The sequence below is a fragment of the Rhagoletis pomonella genome, unplaced genomic scaffold (genome assembly GCF_013731165.1).
Source record: "Rhagoletis pomonella isolate Grant_MI unplaced genomic scaffold, Rhpom_1.0 Rhpom_scaffold_00002, whole genome shotgun sequence".
NCBI lineage: Eukaryota > Metazoa > Arthropoda > Insecta > Diptera > Tephritidae > Rhagoletis > Rhagoletis pomonella.
Window position 1 is genome coordinate 49520248 of NW_023458556.1, and position 15081 is coordinate 49535328.

At 35.7% G+C, this 15081-nt stretch overlaps 2 protein-coding genes across 3 annotated transcripts; one reads left to right on the forward strand and one right to left on the reverse strand.

Moving 5' to 3' along the window:
- The first annotated feature begins 211 nt into the window (after positions 1–211).
- Positions 212–5612, forward strand: LOC118733765 (probable tubulin polyglutamylase TTLL1). Of its 2 annotated transcripts, XM_036463304.1 has the most exons (7): positions 212–894; positions 1066–1266; positions 2173–2363; positions 3767–3953; positions 4006–4207; positions 4289–4629; positions 4925–5612. In XM_036463304.1, the coding sequence occupies exons 1-7, from the start codon at positions 884–886 to the stop codon at positions 5073–5075; spliced, it is 1284 nt and encodes a 427-aa protein (XP_036319197.1). In that variant the 5' UTR covers positions 212–883; the 3' UTR covers positions 5076–5612. The 2 variants fall into 2 exon arrangements, with proteins under 2 accessions (XP_036319197.1, XP_036319196.1); XM_036463303.1 differs by lacking the exon at positions 212–894 and having other exon boundaries at positions 1025–1266.
- A 6102-nt stretch (positions 5613–11714) lies between these two features.
- On the reverse strand, positions 11715–12350 carry LOC118753598 (putative cyclin-dependent serine/threonine-protein kinase DDB_G0272797/DDB_G0274007). The gene has a single exon (XM_036488483.1). The coding sequence runs from the start codon at positions 12348–12350 to the stop codon at positions 11715–11717; it is 636 nt and encodes a 211-aa protein (XP_036344376.1).
- Between the last annotated feature and the right edge of the window lie 2731 nt (positions 12351–15081).

Genomic DNA, 15081 nt, shown 5'->3' on the forward strand with positions numbered 1-15081 from the left:
GAGCGGTCCTCTAGGCAGGCAATGAAAAAATTTCTCATAGAAATACAATCACCGTTCGCAGTCGGCGTAAAACTGTAGGTCCCTCCCTTTTTATGACAACATCAAGGCCACGCCACAAATCGGCGGAGAAGCTCGGCCAAACATTAAAATATTGTGTAAATTGGGCAATTTTTTTACGGCGGATACACTTCTTTGGGTCTCTTTTCGGAGCCTCCCTAGGAGCATCAGTGCACCGCACAGGGAGTCCTAATTGTGCCCCCTGCGGACTCCGCTGGTTGGCTGGGTAATAACCAGAACTGGACTGTTGCACATTCTTCATTTCAGCACGAACATATTTTGGCCGGAAAACAATAACCATCGCCAGGTTTCAACACGAACACTCTTATTTGAAATAATTCACCTTGGTATCCCCGTAAGTTGTTCCATTTCAATTGAATAATATTTATTTCTAACATGTTTTTCTTTTATTATTTTTTAACGAACTATTTTCAGGCAGTCAAGTTAAGGCGCATGTTTTGAGTGAAATATTGTTACATACATATACTAAGTACATGCACGCATTAGTGAATAGTGATACAAATTCTTAGCAACACAAAATTATTAGCAACAGGAGCTGATGTTGGTTCAATAAACCGCTGGCGCGCCGAAAAATTCACATACATGAGTACACACTGATGCAAAGCAGTTAAGCATAAATAAATATAGACCGTAAATAGAACGTTTAGCGAAGCATTGGCGGACCTTAATTGCTTTGATTGCACCGAAATCCACTTTGATAAGGATATTAAGAAATAAATAAATCGCCGGCAAATAGCGATTGATTTTATAATATAATTTCGTGAAGGTTTCTTTTTAAATAGAATCGACGAATCGAAACACATAAATGTATGGCAGGTGAGTTTAGTTTATGCATTCACAGCATACCTTTGCCTTAAGAATAGTACTCAATGCTGACCTAGCGAAGAAATAGTGGCTAAAAAAAAAATACAATTTGTTTTTGTATGTTTGTATCCTTATTTCGAAAATGTGGAAAAAACTTAAATTGAAAAAACACCGTCACAACAGAACTAGCAATGCGGTACCACATGAACGGCTGCGTGTGAGCTTTTGCACAGATTTGGACAAATCAGTTTTGGTGAATAATTTCGAGAAACGCGGTTGGACGCAAGTAAGCCCTGACGATGATTGGCATTTCTATTGGGCAGGCGTGCAGACATGTCGGAATATTTTCAGCGTCGATAGCGGCTATCGCATGCACGATAATCAGTGAGTATCTCTGTCGTGTTAATAACAAATATATATGTATGTATGTAAATTAGACTGCATCCCTAAAAAAAAGTTGCATTTTTCCGTCGGGATTACAAAATTTATTAGATATATTTGAAGACGTCCACCAAAATATTAAGATTCACGTGTCCGATTTGAAAATACCTCCAATAATGGAGTTTTTTTTATGAATAAAAATAGTTTCTTAAAGAATAAAAAAAATCTCTCAGTTGACAAAACAGTTTAAGCTTAAAAAATCTGCATAAAAATATTAAAATTGTTTTTCAACGTAATCGTAGTAATGCGATTTTTGATGCTGTTTTTTTTTAATATTTTTTTTTAAGATTGGTTTAAGAAAAACTTGGAGAACTCCGTCAAAACTATACCGATTTAGGAAAGATATTTTCCCACTCTTTTTATTTCTCATTCACGTCCTATTTTTTTTTCAATGTGAACACATCTGAATTCTACTTGGAATGACGCTCGTTCATCCTACCTTTCCTTTTAACCGACTTTACAAAAAGGAGAAAGGTTATCAATTCGTCGGAATATTTTTCTTGTTTTATGTAGATATGTTACCGCATAACATTGGACCACGTTAACCGATTTTTATAATTATTTTTTTTAATGAAAGATGTTATCTCACAGGTGGTCCCAAAACGATTACATTAAATTTTTATATGAGAATTGAATTAAATTTTTGGAGGTATTTTCAATTCGGTCGAGCTCACGTAAATCTTAATATTTCTCCGAAATATTTTGGTGCAAGTCTTAGAATATAATAGATTTTTTAATTCCAATGGAAAAACAGTACCGTTATTTTTTTTAAATGGGTGAGTTATGCAGTCTAATGTACATACATATGTACATCAATGCAAAAAGGAAGTAAAAATTAATAACTTACAGAATGATTAATCACTTTCCTAATCATTATGAGTTGTCGCGCAAGGATTTATTGGTGAAGAATATCAAACGTTATCGCAAGGATCTCGAACGTGAGGGCAACCCACTGGCGGAACGTTCAGAGCCAACTGCTGCGGGTGCACCGCGTTATGTGTATCTGGACTTTATTCCCATAACATTTGTTTTGCCGGCTGGTAGGTGAATATTATTATCTAAATAATCTATCTGCATTTAGCATTTCTATGCAAATACATACATTTGTACAAGGGGACGCTGAAAAGTTTTGAGCCTAAGTACCTTTAAGTGCGATTAATGATTTGTTCTGCCCGTCAATAATTGCTAATACTCTTAGTAGTATAAATACCAACTTTCATAGTTTTAGAACCATTACACTTTCAGTACTTGAACAGAAAAAGCGATTAGGCCAAAATAATACGAAATCTTTTAATAAAGATCGAATTTTTCTGATTCGTATGACTGTACTTGAAGAAAATGGCCATACGAAGTTGTTTTACTCTCCTTTAAATTTTGTTAAAATAGACGGCGACTGGTTTATCGATCATATGTTATATACACGATGTCGAAATCGTCGATAATTATGTACTGGGGGTAACCAGACATTAAGGACAGTAGGGCCAGTTTCCAAATGTCCGGTCAAATGTCCGTTCTCCACAGTCGTTGCTTGAGCTCATCTGCTCTTTTGCCAGACTGCCAGACCGCTTGCTCAATTTGGTGAATACCACTAATGTTTTTATTGGAAAACGAAACATTATGAATTACCAAGTCAGTGATACTCTATCTTTTGGTCGTGTTACTGACTTCCGGTTTGCAACGTAAATTAGTGAAACAGACCGGAAGTCCATTGTTTTAACCGGAAGTATATTCCAGAAGAAAGGTTTTTATCCTCAGAATCCGAATGTGTAGTAAAAGAATGTACATATGTCTAATAAAAATGGATTTCCAGTCAATTTAATCCACTTCCGGTTCGAAGTCAAATTTTTGCGTTTTGTAACCAAAAAAAAATTTTCCCTCCATATAAGAGGGGGTGGCTAGGGTGTCCCTGTATAATATGGTAAGATAGGAAATGCCATTTTCATTAGGAAATTGCCTCGGAAAATAATAAATTAATCTGCTGTTCACAAAACTTGCAAATTGTTACTAGTTAAGGGTTTTAGTACTTTCTTGTATATACATATATCCCACGGAGACCAAATGTTGACTTACTCTCGGAATTTTGTTACTGGCAAGGTACTCGATAGTTCTTTACTGAAAAGTACGAAAGCACGACTTATATGTTTTACTCTAATTTCGCTGCTTGTTCTTAACACACAGCGTCGGCTGTAGTGTAGTGGTAAGCAGTGCGCGCTTCCACTCCGTAGGACCTGGGTTCAAGCCCTGGTTAAAGCAGCATCGCAAAAAAATTTAGAAAAAAGGTTTCTTCTTAACAGTGGTCGCCCCTCGGCAGGCAATGGCAAACCTCCAACTAAACACTAAAATATGTGTAAGCGCCAATCTATTATTATTATTATGTTTACATACTTAATAATCCCTTTTTACGCTCTTTCAATTTACATCTTTTCTATTTGTTTTTGCTCAGATTATAACATGTTTGTTGAGGAATATCGTAAGAATCCGCAAAGCACTTGGATTATGAAACCGTGCGGCAAATCGCAAGGTGCCGGCATTTTTCTCATAAATAAATTATCGAAATTAAAGCGTTGGTCGCGTGAAGCGAAAGGTCCATTCCACCAGCAATTGTCTAAGGAGAGTTATGTGATTTCGAAGTAAATTTTTAAACTATAAACAGAATTAAAATTTTAATGCACCTACATTTAGATATATTGACAACCCGCTGCTCATTGGTGGTAAAAAATTCGACCTCCGACTCTATGTGCTAGTCACGTCATTTCGTCCACTGAAGGCATATCTCTTCAAGCAAGGTTTCTGTCGCTTCTGCACAGTCAAATATGATACAAGCGTTACCGAACTGGACAATATGTATGTGCACTTGACGAATGTGAGCGTACAAAAACATGGCGTAAGTAGGACATCCATTACTGCATGACGACACTTACCTTCCTTCCTTCCTTCGCATTATTTCATTTCTCCCTTTCTGTAGGGTGAATACAACAACTTGCATGGCGGCAAATGGTCGGTGCAAAATTTGGCACTCTATTTGGAGGGCACACGCGGCAAGGAGGTAACGGATCGCCTCTTCGGCTCCATCGCCTGGCTAATTGTGCATTCATTGCGCGCTGTAGCGCCGGTAATGGCCAGCGATCGCCATTGTTTCGAATGTTATGGCTACGATATAATTATAGACAACACTTTGAAGCCGTGGCTGGTGGAAGTGAACGCCTCACCTTCACTCACATCTACAACAGTCACTGATCGGATATTAAAATACAAACTAATTGATAATATATTATCGGTGGTGTTACCGCCGGACGGTGTACCTGAGTAAGTCAAACAATTAAATACGCTTTATTTTTAATCTTAATTAAGGTCAACGAAAAGCTGCAATTGTCTTGATAAAATTAAAAAAAAAAAAAACGGAATCTGCGTCTGTAAGCAGGGTTGCAAACCAAATGTTCTGGAAAACTACTATGCAGGCTGAGCGCATGATGTGGAACCGGAATATGGCGAATGCAGTGCGATATTGCATTCCTGTTTTTTATTTTTTATTTTTCTTATAATCTAGTTATTCTGATTGACTTTCATGTGCGGCTAACTTTTGTTTTTTTTTTCGTTGTAGTGTGCGCTGGAATAAAATACCCAGTGCGGACGCTTTGGGCAATTTCGAACTTCTATTAGATGAGGAATTAGCAGCCCAGGAAGAACAAGCACAGAATGCACAGACCAGTACGAAAGGAAGGGGCGGCGGCGGCGGTAATCGGTGGAAGTGATCGTAGAAATATGCCATAGCTGCTAATGAACCTATATAATCAATTTTGGTGTTTTTAGAGATGATTACTTCTTGTATGTTTGTGCATACAATTGTTTTTTATTAGGAAATACATTTGTTATAAATAAGCATAAAAAATCATTAGTAGAAAGGTTAAATAAAAATATGTATGCATATGGGCACAGTTGGATACTACTTACCATATATTTTATGTAAAAACTAGCTGAAATACTCACCATGCAAGAAATGGAAATGTTATTTTCTCTTCTCAGGCGGAAAGTACAAAAATGGCCGACTTTCTCTTCCCATTTGTGGGGTGCGTCTTGATGCCGTCGCCTTCGAACGAAGAACAGTTTTTATGAGAAACTTTCATGGCAGAAGTACTCTCGGTTCCCAAATAAACAAAGTCCACCACTTTTTCGAAATTATAACTGTCAAGAGTGACGGGTGTATGAGCGTATTTGAAATTATCACGTTCTATTCGAACATTTGGGCGAATTTCCTACATTACGCGTTCAAAGAACACAATTTTTACTATTCGGTGCTCATTACTACTAAATCAAATGAAATAAAATTTTTTCTTACAAAATTTCAATAGCACTTCAATAGATTTCAAGTTGAGCATAAGCAGCAGAGCATGAAGAAAAAAGGGTGCCCATTTGCTTTGCTTCTTTATCAAATTTGATAGAACAAATATACAGTCCATTGTAAAAAAATTACCCGAGAGATTCAGCTCTGCTGCTCTCTCCACCACCAGAGATTAATTATGTCGTAGAGTGAGTCGTCCTATCTGAAATTTTGTTTCGCATCGGATGATTCGGAGATCTCCCTAATTTTAATTGAGATGGTTAGTGCCCTTGCTTAACGTCATTATGCACAGCCGTATGAGTTTCGCAGAGATAACAAATTCAGATATCGCGGCGTGAGGGAGGTTCTTATCGTACTATCGAAGGTAGCTCTAAAACGGGCAAGGTGGGAGTCTGGTGGTTATGGTGGTCGATCCTCTTCTTTTCCAAGATTTGGTGAATAACTGGTCTATAGTGGACTTACCTCACGCTAATAAAGCTCAATAAGTTTGTCTATGTCAGCCTTTCACAAAATACGCTCGATAAAATTTTATAGCCGATGCTTAAAAGGCTGAAACCGCAGTAGTTGGCGCATATGACAGGGTCAACCTTTTTGTGGTTTCAGAACCGGGTGTAAAAATGTTCCCTAGATAATTCAAGTATAGGGCGAATGAAGCGTGAATCAGATGAGGTATTTTAGTTTTTTTTGGTCAGACAGTAGGTACTACAGGCTTTGGAAAACTTATTCATGGGGCGATACTTACGTGAACAATGCGTAAAAGGGATCCAAACAGTTTATGAAAATCGTTGTTCTGCAAGAAGTCATCTGAGTCAACAATCAACTCTTATTCGATTACTTTTCCATGGTTATGTGCATGTCGATTTCTCGTTCAATAAGCGACTGTGATTAGTTTTTTATCGCTCATTTTGGCGTATGTTAATTCTAAGCCAGAGGAAAGCTGGATCATTTCAACTTCCATATCGTTTCATCATTAGGGTGAATTCAGCCCTGGGACCGGGCTTTTTAAGGGAACTGAAATATCTCAAAAGTATGACTTGTTTTCTACAATTGCATTTTGAAAGAAAACAATGCGCATGCATTCAGTAACCATGTTTTTCTTTATAGAAACCGTGTCTCTGACTCTAAACATTATATAAACCCTAAATGGAAACTCTCAATTGATCACATGCTTTTAAATTATTACAATTTATATATAGGGGCCCGAGATTTTTTATTTTTAATATTCAAACATTTCAAATTAAGGGTGTGTTCTGAAATGCATCAAGCCAAAGCATCAGTCTCTTTTATTTCTAAACTATAATTGATGGATATACCTTATTTAAGCAAATAAGTTCCAATTCGTTATTAAACCGTGCCTGCGCGTATTGGTCTTTTCCACCAATTACAGTTTAGAAATAAAAGTAACTGATGCTTTGGCTTGATTCATTTCTGAACGCACCCTAATGCGGCGCTATGAGAAAAATGTTGTTCTCGCTTCCATTCTTCACGAATAGTTCAGAGAAGATTTTTTCTCGTTTCGTTCTTTGTCAGAATGTTGCTGAGACTTTAGTTTCCAAATTGTTCTTCGCGAGAAAGTTTCTTAGACTTTTGATACCATTTTGTTTCAGGCCAGAACGTTCCGGAGGGTTTTGTTTCCATTTTGTTCTCTTATAAATGTTCCCGAACATATTGTTTGCTTTTTGTTCACTTTGGGAACGTTCGCCAGGGTTTTGCTCTCACTCACTTTGTCGGTTTTTTAAAGGAGTACTCTCTGGGAGCAGAGAAAAGGCAAACCATGAATCTGAATGCTAAGAATTTTATAAAGCATTAAAAAAAAAAACAAAAAAGTATTGCTCAAGGCGAATTTATATAAGGTGGTGTTACTAGCTCAGCTGATTTTGTGTATGTGTTTCGCCGCACGGCTTCTGATATCAAATTGAAAAATTTTGTTTGAAAATCTACACACACTCTTACAGATTTTGACAGTTTATGCCGCCAAAGCAAAAACAAAATACATGTAAATTTTTGTTTTTGTACTCCTGCTATCACCTTATATTAATTCGTATTGCTGAAAACGATTTATACTTTTGTTTCTTTTTCGTCAAATACGTGTTATGAAATATAGAATACAAAGAGTTTTAAGTCGTCTTCACGCACACGAATGACTTGAAAAAAAAATCCAAAGATACCGGTCGAAAAATATCTGAATTATATTAAGTTATTGCAAAGAAATTTACGACGAGTTATAAAATACCGGTAGTGAGATATGATTTATTTTTTTTTTTAACTTTCATTCGGACTCTAGAAACCACCTCTGTGTTTTAAGATTTAGTAATTTTCAAACGTGTTTTGTATCTTCTTACAAACTCTTTCGTATTTGGATTAAAATCACATGCAAGTCAAGTTCGTTACTCACATTTCGTAAAGCACAACCGAATAAAATTTGTTTTAATAAATTTTCTTTATTAATATTAGCATAATTTTAAATGTTTCGTTTTCATTTTCATTTCTTATAACATTAACTTATATTTAGTGGATTTTTGAATTCGAATTACAACTAAAAAGTATATACTGAGCAATATTAATCACTAAGTAGTAGTGGTAGTTACGATTAAGTATCTATGTATTTAAAAAAAATATTAAGTAGTTAAAACTAGGCACGGTCTTATGTATGTATTGCAAACTTTATTTTGCATGTGTACGTATATAAATTAAAACAACAAAAGAAATTAAAACACGAACCAAAACAAAATATTAAAAATACTTGACAAACAACGAAGCTCAAATGAAAACATAAACAAAAAATAAATGGAAAATGAACTGTTGTGTTATGGATGGACATACACCATGTGACATGATCTTATTTACAAACATACATATTTACAAATGTATGTATGTAAGTACTTAATCAGAAAATATGATATGCGCCTGTAAATACATAAATATATATACATATAAATATGTAAGTACATATGCTATACGATAACCGAAAATAAAAATTATAAGTTTATTATTTACAAATGTGCAAACGCAAGTTGCAAATGTACATGTACATATGTATGTTATACATATACATATGTATGTTTAAAAACACAAGGTTCAATTATAAGCAAATCGTTGCCGTAATATAGAAATCCAAACTTCGCTTTTTCATTAATTATGATTCATCGTATTAAAGTCCCCACATCGGTTTAGGCAATAACAAATTTTAGTACATTATAGCTTTTTTGCATTTAAACGACTATTTCTATATTAAGGTAACGAAATGAAAAATGATTTATGCGAGTGTGAGTGCGCTAAACACTCTCAGGGGAGCTTAAGTGGGCTAATTTTGGGATAATTATGGTTACAAGACGACAAACGACTGGGACCTTAACGTGTCGAAAATTTTCTTTCATGTATTTACACGTAAATATATTTAGGTGCATCATAATGCGTAATACATGTATGTATGTATGTATGCGTACGATGGATTCAGTGGTAGCTCCGTTTAATTTAATTGTTCAAATTTATTTATTTTTTTCATTTTTCTCCTTTTCCAAAGGGTGCGTGTACAATATTCGGAATATATTACAAAACTTTCGTAAGTTTTTTTAATTCCTTTTGTCCATTTTTCTTAACAGAATATATTTTTTTTTAATTTCCTTTTAAAATATTAAAGCTGTATTTTCAATAGTGCTTGTTCGTCTTTTTTAGTTTCGCATCTTTTTTATACAAATGGCAATTTGAGAAATACAGACATGTCTTTTTCTAATATAAGTATTAATAAATATTAACTGATATAGGTGGAAAAATGTGGTTAGTTAGTAGAAAACAATATCGGTATATTGCCGTGTGCTTCATAAATACATGTATTTAAGTACAAAATTAGTAATAGGAGCGGTACTATATAGTAGTTCAAGTACATATTAGAATCAATAGTAATTAGAATACATATATCTCTTTTCTTTCGAGAACGCTGAAGCATATTTTAATTAACAAAAACACACTCGCACCAAGCGGTTGAAAAATGTAAACAGTGTAGAAAAATAACAACATAAATATATTTAATTAAGCACATGTTTATGGATGGAACAATTAATTTCCAAAGAAAAAAAAAACCAAAAATTCTAGTAACAAAGAACTTATAATAGAAAGTGGTGAATAGTATTGCTGGCAAAGGAAGAAAAAAAAATGTGTGCATATTTCTAGCAGTTTGATGGTTTTTGACCATTTACATCAACAATTGCTGACTATTGTAGGGAGTTAAAAGGAAATTCTATCTAAAATTAGACCTTCTGTGGGCTTTTGACAAAACAACTTATGTTATTCTAGAAGGTTTGAATTTAGATGAAAAAAAAACAATAGACTTCCATAAACAACTCTATATTTTTATAGAGCTTTTATTAATTAAAAGGACTTCTGAAACTACATTTATGATTGTAAATAGTTACAATATTGGGCCGTGTGCATGCAAACTAAGCAAAACCTTTTTCTAAAAATTTCAGACCTTTTAGTCGATATTTTTCAAATAACTTTAAGTGAAAGATATGGAATTTTAAGAAGAAGAAATTCCTAAGTTTGCATTGCAACACAACGATTTAGTGCTAGTAGTAAACAAAAAAAAAAATAGAGGCACCCAAGTGAAGTTGTTTTGCCAAATGTCCACAGATTTCATCATTACCAAAGTTGCTTTACTGCGTGAACTATTTAATTCATTCAGTATTTTATGGTTTTTGGAATAGTGTTAATTTTCGTGTTTTTTTAACTTAATTTGGGAAACCTAAGTTAATTACCTTTATTTATTTTTTAGTTTTTTTTTTATATTCTTCAGCGCTAAAATGCATTTATCGCTTTTGTATGGAATGTATGTATGTACATAAGAACCTATTTTTTTGGATATTCAAAAAAACTCTTCATTTTTTCTGTGCTAAATACGAGCTTTGTATTTAATTTTTGTATATGTATATGCATGTGGGCGCATTTTTTTACAAGTTAATGTTTTATAACCAATAGTTGGAATACAAAAAATTTTTAACAAAAAAATTAAGTTAAGAAACATGATTAACTTTTTTTTCCTTAAGCTTAATATATTTTTATACCACATTAGAATATAACTCCATAAAGAGCATTTATTTATTTAAATCTTTTCTTAGGAAAATTAAAAAAAAAAGAAAACAATATTAAAGCAGCATATTTTTCCAGCATAATTTCTCAAAGCAAAATTTAATGCTTGTTTACAATAACTACTATAAATTTGTATGTATGTATGTAATAAAACTACATATTCATAAATAAATGGTTGACAAAACGCCGTTTTTAATTGTAATCTTTTTTTCCAACCTAACTCTTAGCCATAAACTTACTAATTAATAGACATTGGTATGCCTAATTAATTTTTCGTTTCGTTATTTTTGTGGTTTTTATTCGTTTCATTTTCTCAATTAGACTTTCCAACTCATCGCTCACCCTTAAGAACGCGCGTGACAGTGAGAACGTAATCGCTTTTTAAATGAACAAAAAATACTGTTTAATTGCATAATATGCAAAATTCTAAGCGGAAATTAAAACAAAAAATAATTTTGAAATGTACAATTCCGAGCCAAATATGATGCGGAATCATACTTCTTTCACTTTACGATACTGCAGCTCTTTCACTGTTATCATTTCGAATTCCCTTAATACTACAAATAATATATATACACACAACTATAATAAAAAATTCCTCTCTTTCGTAATTGCATGTCAGCTGCATTGTAATTCGATTTCTGTTCGCTTCGCTACAGTCTCATGATTTAAGGATTTTGCTTCAATGCCAATAGCTACATATGTATGTAAGTGTAAAATTTTCCTCTTTTGCTGTTGACTTAGAAAAACATTGCAGTCCGCTTCAACACTCCGTGGCCAGGTAGAAAATCTCCACTACATCTGCGTCCACATCATCGTAATCATTATCGCCATCATCATTGCTGCCACTATTGCCACAATCATTTGCATCGCTCTCCCGTCGTCTAGCGCACGCACCGCTGCTCCCCATCTCCCAGCTTGTTTGCACTTCGCCGCCACGCCTCGGGCGTAGCTCCGGCACCTATAGTCACACTTTCGACGCATGCGGCTGCGCGCCACCGCTAACGACAGCACTTGCGAATTGTGGCTGCTGTTTCTGTACTGTTTGGTATGTGGGTTGCGCGGCAATCGCCGCCGAACTCTGATCGCGTATAGTCACATGCGTGACAAATGGGCCGCGGCTGCGTGCACTGCTATTGAGCGTGGCGGGCGAAAAGCCATTTAAGGCGGCTGCCTTCCAATGCGGTTGCGCTGGTGGCGGACCTGATTGTTGTTGCGCCTGCTGGTGTTGTTGTTTTTGTGGGAGGTGGTGGTGTTGGTTATTGCTGCTGTTGTATTGCTGGTGCTGTTTCTGTTGCTGATGCTGTTGCATACCATTCACCGTAATCGGCGAGTGATGCCCATTCTGTTTCAGGCTACCGCTACGTAGTTGATGATGCTGTGCTGCCGCTGCCGCTGGACTCACATTATGTTGCACTGTCTCGTATTCATAGTAGGTTGATGAGGGTCGCAGTAGGCCGCCACTCTTCTCAATGCTTCCAGCGTCGCCTCGGTTGTTTAATATGGCTGCATGATGATGCGGCGGATTGATGTCTTGTGAGCGCGCACTGCGTTGAGAATGGTAATGTTGATGACGGCGACTGTACAGTTCATAAATACACATCCACCAAAATGTACAGCAAAGCGTTGGAGGGAAGAGAAGCAGGAGGATGTGGAGCGTAGTGAGAAGACATGTAAGAAAAAATGAATACAGAAGAGAAACAAATTGTATGAGTAATGTTGATATTGCGCACAAACATTCGCAATTTACCAGAAGGAAACACGTATGAAAATGGCAGTAATGCAAAGCAGTAGTGAAAAATTTGTTTGGGGAGTATAAGGAAGGCATGCAAAATGTTTAATGAGAGTAATAAGAAAAAAATATATTTTTTGCTTCTGCTGACATTAGAATGCAAGTAACCAAACAAGCGAACTAACTAAAAGGAGCCGAATAATAATTACCTAAGAATTAGATAGAAAATAAAACCAAATTATATAAAAATACATAGTTCTTGTACAATTTACTACATAATAATAGGAATTAAATCTAGAATAGCATTAAATTTAATTCGATGTATTCATGGAACTTATGTTTTTTCTACTTTTTAATAGCTAAACTCACTGTGCCGATAAAATGCTTGACTATATATGGAACATCTTTTACCTTTTTAAAAACGGGAGATATGCTTACACATTACTAAAGATATATTTACACGACAAAATATTTAAATTCGCTAGTTGAAAATACCTGCCTACTAGATGGCCACGCTTCGACGGATCCGGAGAGATGCGCGAGCTATTATAGCCGACAGCTCAAGGCTGCATCCTACGGAGCGCAAAGCCAAACGTCGAGTGGCAATAAGGCTGCACAAACTACCAACCCCCATTGCGCCTCTTGCTTTGACCAGCTGTGAAGATCAGGTAGCCATCGGGAAGGCTAAAGCCTTCAAAGCCATTTAAGCCGACAGAATTTACTTGCCGATCCTGAAAAAAATGGGTCCTGCGGTAGTAGATTATCTCGCCAAGGCCTCAATTTGCTCATGGCTATCCTCATTATTTCGGGCATCTGGGGGGAGTAGTCCCGTAAACATTTAGATAACCCGTGGCCTAAACCGAAACCGCCCCTGTGAGAGAACAGTCCTATTAGCGTTGGATCTGTCAAAGGCGTTTTACGCCGCCAGCCATTCCACGCTGCTAGAAGACACACAATCAAACCAGCAAACCAAGAAAAATTAAACAGGTGGCCCCACATGGTGGTGTCCTTTCCCCGCTTCTGTTTAACCACTATATTTCAAATCTGTTATGCTGACGATTGCTCGATAATGGCGCCCGGGAATGCTCGAAAATAAACGGTTAACTCTCCAAACTTTCTACTTCTTCACTACAAATTCTCAGAAAACCTTTTTCCACTTCGACGAAGGAGGCCAAGCCAGGCAATTGCCAATAAAGTACAGAGTCGCAACAAAGTCCTCAAAGGCCAAGAAACGTTATTGGCAGCATGCAAGGCTATTGGTGGCCGAAGTCTAGCCGTGGATGCAGTTACATACTTGTCAAAACATAGCACTTCGGAGAGCCAAGGGATGCCTTATGATGTCACCGGAATATCACTGTCATAGCAAGGCTCAAATGGGCTCCCGCGTAACACTGGACAACTTGGGTCTGGCTACTGCAGCAAACTCAACTCCTATCTGAGCAGACTAGACCCCCCGATGTACGAAATGTATGTCCGCCATCTGGAGAGTCTCCGCGTGACACAACCCCACTCAATTAACGCTCCGTCGCTCATATTTTTAATTTTATTTTAATTTTTAATTTAAATCGCTTTCGAGAAAAAATGTCGCAAGTTTACGAGCCTCGTAAAAGAGCTGCCTGTAAAACCACGAGCTAAAGATACGTAAACGACCTCGTAAACTTCAGTGTTGCCGAGGACCTAACATTTTACACTAAAACGAATGGTAAAATAATGAAAATAAGTGAAAAATTAAATAAAAAACTAAATAAATATGTCTTAAGATAAAGAAATCGAATAAAAAATTATATAGAAATATAAAAAAAAAATAAATAAAATGAAAGGATTTCATCCACTAACTACATTAACTTGGGTTTCCTGGCAACTTTTGGATTTTTTAATTATATTTTAGCTTTCTTTCGAGCTGACGGGCTGTTATGAAAAGTACTACAAAACAAAAGTTTATTTTCAAAATCCTGGTTAATCAGTCAAACAGTGACTCTATAACCATCTATTCAAACATTTGCGTTATTCACGGGAACACCGCCGTAACAGCCTCGTAATATTACGAGTTTTACACAGTTTTGACTTTACGAGTTTAAGGGAATCCCCTTATTAAGGCCTTTGTCTTCTTTTTACATTTTCAGATTTCAATAAATCTCATTTCATCTCCCATATGCATTTGGGCATTTTAGTTAAAGATTTTCTTTCTAGACTTTTTTCAAGCTAAAGCATTCCAAATAAAAATTTAAAAATTCGTTTACAAAAGAGTATGGCAGGCATCAAAATAAAACTACCATTACAAATGCAAATACAAAGTACATATGTATGTACGCAATTAACTATGTAACTAAATATAATTTTCCATTTCAACTACTAAGCGAATAGTTAAAAAATTGCATTACTTCAATTCAAAGCAAATCCAATCTTCCGATTTCAAACGCACATATCTAGGGGCAAAGCTGGAATAGGAACCAAAAAGCAAGAACCAAAAAAGGTATTAAGTTAATTATTTAGGTGACGTGTAGAAAGAAGTAGTGCTTCATCTACACAAATAGTAAGTAGTAAGCTGTGTATGGGGTGTGTTGTAGTTAGTAGTTACCTTTCCGCTTCGACTTTAATGCGC